The following is an 8372-nucleotide window of genomic DNA, read 5'->3' as shown; positions in this document are numbered from 1 at the left end:
ATGGCTAGTGGTCACTGACAGCCTTCTCCTCCATGAATTTGTCTAATCCCCTCTTAAAGACACCCAACTTGGTGGCCATTACTGGCTCCTGTGGGAGTGAGTTCCACAGTTTAATTACATGTTGTGTGAAGGAATGATTTCTTTTATCTATCCCAAATCGTCCAACATTCAGCGCCATTGGATAGCCATGAATTCAAGTGTTAGGAGGGAGACCTTCCCCCCGCATCTCCTTTCCCCATGCCATTATTTTATTTATGTCAATCAACTCCTACTTGCCTTTTCTCTAAATTGCCGTATTTTTCGCACCATTGGACGCACCGGACAATAGGACGCACTTTGTTTTAGAGGGGGGAGAACCAGAAAAAAAAATCTCCCCCTCTCTGCCCAGCACCCCTTCAGTGAAGCGGCAGGAGAGGCTGCACAGAGAGGGGGAGAACTTTCCCCCTCTTGTTTTCCCGCTCTAAAACAAGGTGCCGTTTAAGGTGCGTTCAGGTGGCTACCTTGGAAGCCTGGAGAGCGAGAGGGGGGGTCGGTGTGCACTGACCCCTCTCGCTCTCCAGGCTTCAGGTTCCTTTCGACCTGCTCTTTGGGACTGGTGGGGGGAAGCCCACCACCAGCCCCAAAGAGCAGGTCAGAGAGCAGCGGGCGCGCTCTCCCGGCTGGGGAGGTGACGCGCGGCTATAGAGGCTCCTGCCATAGCTGCGCGTCACCTCTCCAGCTGGGAGAGGGTCGCGGGGGGGGCCTGTTTTAGCCCCCCGCGCGCTCTCCTGGCTGGGGAGGTGACGCGCAGCTATAGAGGATCCTGCCATAGCTGCGTGTCACCTCTGCAGCTGGGAGAGGGTCGCGGGAGGCTGCTTTAGCCCCGCGCGCGCTCTCCCGGCTGGAGAGGTGACATGGGGCTGTAGAGGATCCTGCCATAGCTGCGCGTCACCTCTGCAGCTGGGAGAGGGTCGCGGGGGGGCCTGTTTTAGCCCCCCGCGCGCTCTCCTGGCTGGGGAGGTGACGCGCGGCTATAGAGGATCCTGCCATAGCTGAGCGTCACCTCTCCAGCCGTGAGAGGGTCGCGGGGCTACGGCGTCTTCGCTCCATAGGACGCACACAGATTTCCCCTTCATTTTTGAAGGGGAAAAAGTGCGTCCTATAGAGCGAAAAATACGGTACAAAGTCTCAAATACTACAACCTTCCTTCACAGTTTCAGAGTGGGACGACCAGACTTGGGGTTATTGTGCATGAGGTCCTGCGCGTGTTTTACGGCAACACCATCTCTGATGAACCGTAGTAGTTCAATGATGAACCTTTACATGTAAAGAAACCATTCAACAGTCTCTTACACGTCTCAGAAGAGTACTCATAGAATCATAGAGTTGGAAGAGACCACAAGGGCCATCGAGTCCAACCCCCCCGAGTCCAAAATACTAACGCATTTTCTCCTCCCATTCGTGTTTCTTCTAATGCAAGATCTCCAAAACCTTTTACGATGAAAGTGGGATGGGCTGGACAGCTTTCAACCTTGCAATCGAGGGACAATATTGGAATATTGTGCTTTTATTTGTAAGTACAAGGTGCGCAAGAAAAGTCACAAAGGGCTCTGCTTTATTTCTCTGACAAGTGGCAGGAATGGAAACCAAAATTAAACATTCAACAATATCACTTCTACAAAGCTGGCAAGAGCTACACGGGTAAAGATGGACACTCTAGGCTGCCCCCCCCAAAAAAAAAATTGTTTTCTGTGGCTCATCACTCCACAGCCCTCTTGAACATAGGATGCTGGCTTCTGCTGTAGCTTCCTCACACTTGGGAAAGATGATGGTGGAACACCTTCCGTTTGCTGAAGCCTGACCCACCTAGACAAAGCTTTAGCAAACCAAGGAGAAGAACAGGACAGGAAGTGGTCATGCTAATCTCCTATCTAATTACTCTAGCCCCACAATCTACATTTCCATGCAAAAGAAGGTCTGAAAGTCAGGATGCCTGAAAGACAGCAGAAGGTACCCATGAAAGGTAGATGCTGTGGGCAGGTCACCTGTTTCTGTTCTACAAGCATCCAAATTATTCAAAGCAACCAAGACCTGGGGGGTGGGCAGAAGGTGGAATCAAGAGCACATCATTTGTGAGCCTAACAATTAGTACTTGTTCAAATCACACACCCCTTTTTAAAAAAAGCTGATTTCTGCTAACTGCTTTTATATTCTACTTTACATAGTTATATATGGATGGTCCTTCTAAATCAACAGCAAATTGCACTCGGTGCCAAATAACTAAGTCCTCCCTTGTAAGAGGAACTGCAGCAGGGTGGGAAAGGGCAGAGCCTGCTACAAAGTGGAAACTTTTCTGTTTTAGAAATAGTATGCTGTATGCGTGATCCAATTGGAAGACTCTTCCTTGGAGCGTTTGGCAGAGCTGTGTGATGTAAAAATAGACTTGTATGCTTCCGATTTCTCTCCTCTGCTTGCGAAGGATCGCTTGGGGCCCTCGGATGAACTTTTGCTGCTTTTTCCAGATGAAGACGATGGACTTTCGCTGACTGCTACAGAATGAAGCAAACAGAACACGCGTCAACTTCACCCACAAAACTTGCATGTAGACACACACAAACACCATACTCAAGAAACCTTTGCCAACCTGGTGCCCTTCAAGTGTTTGAGACTGCAACTCCCATAAGCCCCAGTGCACATGGCCAATGGTCAGGGATGATCAACGCCCACATTTCTTTTTAAGGCTTGTTCAAGCTAAAGTCAAGATTACCGTATTTTTCGCTCTATAACACGCACCCGACCATAACACGCACGTAGTTTTTAGAGGAGGAAAATCCATAGGCATGCCACCCGTAGGCATTCCCTCCATAACATGCACAGACATTTCCCCTTACTTTTTAGGAGGAAAAAAGTGAGTGTTATGGTGCAAAAAATACGGTAAGTTGCTTAAACTTCTATTTTGCACAGCTGGCACTTGGCACCCTTTGGCAGTTGCCAGGAAGAAGAAGAGGAGGAGGAGTTTGGATTTGATATCCTGCCTTTCACTCCCCTTCAGGAGTCTCAAAGCGGCTAACAATCTCCTTTCCCTTCCTCCCCCACAACAAACAGTCTGTGAGGTGAGTGGGGCTGAGAGACTTCACAGAAGTGTGACTGGCCCAAGGTCACCCAGCAGCTGCATGTGGAGGAGCGGAGACGCGAACCCGGTTCCCCAGATTACGAGACTACCGCTCTTAACCACTACACCACACTGGCTCATTTCAGTTCAAAGGAAATTCAGTGCAAAGGGAAAGGAGCAGCTGCCAGTATCTACGCTGGTTCTCCCTTAAAACAATTTCAAATCAGCACCTGGTGGCTAGGTCTTGAAGCCACCAATTTTCTTCTCAAAAGAGTCCAGGGTGATGCTGCACCGTAGGAAATGACAGTGATAGTTCTCGAACCCAGTTGCCTGTTGCAGATCAGAGTCCTGCTGCTCCTGCCACCAAATAAGCTTACCAAGGCCCACCAACACAGGAGGGCCAAAGAAGAGGGCACTTTGTTTAGGGTCCCCCCCCCTCAAACTGGAGCCAACCTTGTTGAAATCATGCAACAACTGGAACAGTTGGTTTTGTTAAAAACACGGACACCAAAGGACGGCTCACAAACAGTTGGAAGTCCTGAAATCGGGAGGGGGGGTGTTGCTGTTTTAAGTAGTCAACACAACCAGGACATGGCTCATGGAAGCTCTTAAAAAGGTAAAGGTAAAGGTAAAGGTACTCCTGCCCGTCAGGGCCAGTCGTGACCAACTCTGGGGTTGCGCGCCCATCTCGCTTAAGAGGCCGGGGGCCAGCGCTGTCCAAGGACACTTCCGGGTCACGTGGCTAGCGTGACGAAGCTGCTCTGGCGAGCCTGCACCAGCGCAGCACACGGAAACGCCGTTTACCTTCCCGCTATAAAGTGGTACCTATTTATCTACTTGCACTTAAGGGTGCTTTCGAACTGCTAGGTGGGCAGGAGCTGGGACCGAACGACAGGAGCTCACCCCACAGCGGGGATTCGAACCACCGACCATACGATCGGCAAGTCCTAGGCGCTGAGGTTTTACCCACAGCGCCACCCGCGTCCCAAAGCTCTTAGGCCTTGCAAATAAGAGAGCTATGTTGCACCCACACCTAGTCCACAAAGACCAAGCTCAGGGAAGCATATCAAGCCAGCTCACCAATTTAGTGGGGTAGGAGAGCTGGGGGGGGGGGAATCACATCTGGCAACCAATCCACCCCTTTGGTTTCAGGACAGTTCCCGGGGAAGATGAGTCTAAAAAGCCTGGAACTCAAATTTTCACAGCCCTCTAGTGGCTATGGTGGCTCATTTACCAGAAGTAATGTATTTAGCATTAACTCTGGAAGTTTATACTCGATTCTGACTAAACTAAGCCTCCTAGAACAAAAGATGTGAACTGTATTGGCATTATTTTCAGCTCCCTTACCCCGCTAATTTCAACAACTAAGCTCAGTGGTTGAGCATCTTGCTTTGCATGCAAAAGGTCCCGGGTTTAAGACTCTGCATCTCCAGGAAGGATTGAGACTGGAACCCTGGAGAGTCACTGACAGCCAGGGTGGACAATATTGAGCTAGATGCACCAACAGGCTGACTCAGTACAAGGCAGAGTCTAATGTTCCTAGTGTTAACGTTGGTTATGGCTGGCATAGAAACAATTGACCATGGTTAAAGGCAGCAGTGGAAATGCGAGGGAGGGGTAAATTCATTCAACAGGCAAATGACAGAGAGCCTGCCATTCCACGGCTCATACGCAGCCCTCATCTTTCCACGAACAGATGGTCCCAGTTATAGCTGCGCCAGCTCAAAGTAGAGTTTTAGGTGAACATCTGGCTGAAAATGGCTAATAAAGGATTATCCACAATATTACTGAATGCAATGTCATGAAACTGCATGGAAAATTTTATACTAACCTGTACTCTTGCAGAAGGCAATGCTTCTATTTTCTCCGGATTTCATGTTTGCTGTATCCTTTTCAGTATTTACTTGAGATGATGTAGGCAAATCTTAAAAAAACAAAAACCCACATAAACAGGAAGACAGAGAAATTAAAAAGAAAAATGGAATCTGCATCCTATTAAAATCAATGGCAAAAGAGAGCAGTGCAATCAAAAGTAATTAAACTATAAAACTTCACCAAAAAACCCCCAATAAAACTTCACTCAAGAGTTGGACCAATTAATGATCAACACAGAGAGTTTTGCCACTGAAAAGGACAGTTGTGTATTTAGTTCCCTTCAGTCCCTTTCTGCATTGCCTTATATGTGTTGTAACACCATGATATCCAATGTTCTCCACCATAAGCCGACATGGAGAAGAACCATAACGATATCAAGGCATGCTGTTTAGTCGTTTAGTCGTGTCCGACTCTTCGTGACCCCATGGACCAGAGCACGCCAGGCACTCCTGTCTTCCACTGCCTCCCGCAGTTTGGTTAGGCTCATGTTTGTAGCTTCAAGAACACTGTTCAACCATCAAGGCATAAGTTATACTAAATGTTGCACAGATGGGGGGGGGGGAGCGTAAATAAATGGCTCACTGCATCAGCACCTGTGTACTTAATTAACTGCCAGGCTAGCAGAAGCTTTGTGGCAGGGAATGGCTAAGTTTTAAGTGCAAATTCTGCCTAGCAGCTTAACAAGCTTGTTTACTGCCAAGAGCTGATGCTTTGAAGGCATGGGTTGTTGTTGGCTCGTGAACCCTAGTTTGTTTTAACTATGACTTGGCGTTACATGTGAACTCAGCACACTTCCTTAACCATGGTTAGGTCTGGACTCTGTACCTCAGGCACTTCACAAATTCCAAAGGCATGAGGCAACAGTAACTGGAAAACAAATCAAACGTTGGAGAAACAAGCCACTGTTTGTTTGATCCTTTATGAGACAACGTGGTTAACTCATGAATTGTTTCAAAAAACAAAATTGCCCGAACAAACCATAGCTTCATGTTATGTGTGAATCTGGCCGATATCTTCTAAGCACAAGGTCCTGTGAAGTCCATTCCAACTATATTTGCCCCTTTGTGCGATCTACCTACAGGCTCCTTGTCCCCCCCCCTTTAAAAATGGGGGGTGGGGGCAGAGGGAGAGAATCCATTAAGTGAGAAAAGCATTATTGCACGTTAGTTATGTTTATCACTTTAGTTTTTCCTTAAGGGGATATTTAGTTCATAATGTGCACCCACCTTTCTATTTACTGTTACTCTTTTTTTTTATAACTACAACTATCTTTATTACGGTCCAGAGACCCAACAAAACATTACAAATCAATACAGAGTTCATACAGTCTACCTCCAGGTTAATCAAGCACTTTGTTTGGAATATAGGGCTCATTTGTTCTTGCAACCACCGATAAAAACTTTGCCACTGCCAACGTTCTAGCTTTTGTCCGGTCTTCCAGTAGGAACCTGACATAGTGAGCCTCTGACTTTCCCGGGAAAGGCACCAGCAAGGGTAGTATCAGTTCAGCCCTGGCCTGCTCATACTTCGCACAATGTAACAAAATATGATCTATGGAATCGATGTCTTGAGCACACGAGCAAAGTCTGTCCTGGTAGGGAACTCCTCTCAACCTACCATCCAGCACTGCAGAGGGGAAGACATTCAGTCTGGCTTTGGTGAAAAGCCTTCGATAGTTAGGTACTGTCAGGTTTTTGATGTAAGATGTTAACTCAAAGACATACCCATATTGAACTCCTGCTGCCAGCAGACTACAGACTGCGTGTGACCGAGATTGCAAGTCACTGTGTGCATTGTCCCATAATCTTTGCTTTAAAACCTTTTGGGCGCCTTCATAGCCCAGGTAATACAGTTGGGGGGGGGGAGACAGACCAATAGAGGTGGCTTTTTTAGCCATGGTTTTCTGCCATTTGCTGACAAATTCCTCATTGGTCAAATGTTGGTACAGACCCTTCCCTAGATTAAACACTGAAATCCTGAGCCGATGTTTTAGGGCAGCCCACCACGCTCTAGCTGAAATTGGGCATTCACCAGCTTCCAACAGAAGTACGGAGTTGGGGACGCAGTTAGGTACCTGCAGCAGAGATCGTATAAATTTTGCCTGAAAGCCATCTAGCTTTGGCAGGTCCCCATTATGCCAGACATTTGCTGCATACAGGAGTTGGGAAACGGGCTTTGCGTTGAAAACCCTTAAGGCTGCTGGAACATATTTGCCGCCCTTTGTGAAGAAGAATCTATGTATGGCTAGCTTTGTAATCTCCACCTTTTGAAGGGAGGTTTGCCAATGGTGCTTCCAAGATCCTGTATGATGGAATGTGAGCCCTAGGTAACTGAAGTATTTTACCTGTTCAAGGTTATGGCCATCCAGCACCCATTTAGACTGGGAGAATCTTCTTTCGAAGACTAAAATTTTAATTTTTCATAATTAATGGATAAACCATTTCCAGAACAGTAATCAGAAAATTTCCTCAACAGATAATTCAAGCCCAGTCTGGAACATGAGATGATGGCCGCGTCATCAGCATACAACAACAAAGGGGTCCTTCTCATTCCTATTTTTGGAATGTGCCCATCTGGGTCCATTAAGTTCTCTTCTAGGTCATTTAAGAATAGACAAAACAATGTGGGGGCCAAAATACAACCCTGTCTCACCCCCCCCCCAGCCATCTCGATGCTGTTCGATAGCTGTCCCTGTCGACCGCATCGGACCTGCAGTTTGGTTCCATTGTACAGGGCTTTTATAAGAAAGAGAAGTCGTTTATCCTGCAAAATCAGACTCAATTTGGACCATAGCTGGGATCTGGGGATGGAGTCAAATGCTGATTTCAGATCCATAAAGTTATAGTTTCTAACTTATTTATGTCAAAACAACATGCAAAATGGCCTTTTAACACAGAACACAGTGGCATGGGATAGGGAAAGGTCATCCATCACCGGAACTAGCCAATAGGTGCATATCATATTTGCATGGCTACTGCAGATTTCATGAATCAAACCAGAGGTGCTAGCTGCAGGGGTGGGGTGATCCTAGCAACATAATACCATTGTTTGTGTGCTGGGAAAAGTTGGTTTCTCTGCAAAAGCAGCACTACCTTGAAGGAAAATGTGTGGGTTCTGGCCAACAAAGGTAATAGCTGCACAGTTACTGCCCTGAAAATAAAAGTAATCTGGAATAGCACTTTGTTGCATCAGCATATGGACACAACCTTACCTTCAGCAGCTTCGGGTTTCACAGTGGTCTCCGCTGCCTTAGATTTCTTGGATTTCTAGAAACAATGGAGACAAACATGAGTGACAACAGCCCAAACTGTGTTTGGTAACAAATCCACCAGTTCCATCAGCACAACTTTGCCATAAGGTTACTCAGTGCTTTTTTCATATTACATCGCTAAACAATCCAATCCAC

At 47.0% G+C, this 8372-nt stretch overlaps 1 protein-coding gene across 1 annotated transcript in view; it reads right to left on the bottom strand.

Moving 5' to 3' along the window:
- Positions 1-1530: 1530 nt before the first annotated feature.
- The window catches only part of RTF2 (replication termination factor 2), a 64243-nt gene continuing 57401 nt past the window's right edge, over positions 1531-8372 (bottom strand). The window contains exons 7-9 of the mRNA XM_082226418.1: positions 8178-8232; positions 4923-5015; positions 1531-2528 (exon numbers count right to left, since the gene is read on the bottom strand). Coding sequence (XP_082082544.1) covers positions 2338-2528; positions 4923-5015; positions 8178-8232 — 339 coding nt within the window. The 3' untranslated portion in view covers positions 1531-2337. The remainder of the gene's footprint in view (positions 2529-4922; positions 5016-8177; positions 8233-8372) is intronic.

This window comes from Podarcis vaucheri (genome assembly GCF_965113315.1).
Source record: "Podarcis vaucheri genome assembly, chromosome: 6".
Taxonomy (NCBI): Eukaryota; Metazoa; Chordata; class Lepidosauria; order Squamata; family Lacertidae; genus Podarcis; species Podarcis vaucheri.
The sequence above is the reverse complement of the archived record's forward strand: the minus strand, read 5'-3'. Positions and strand labels throughout refer to the sequence as shown.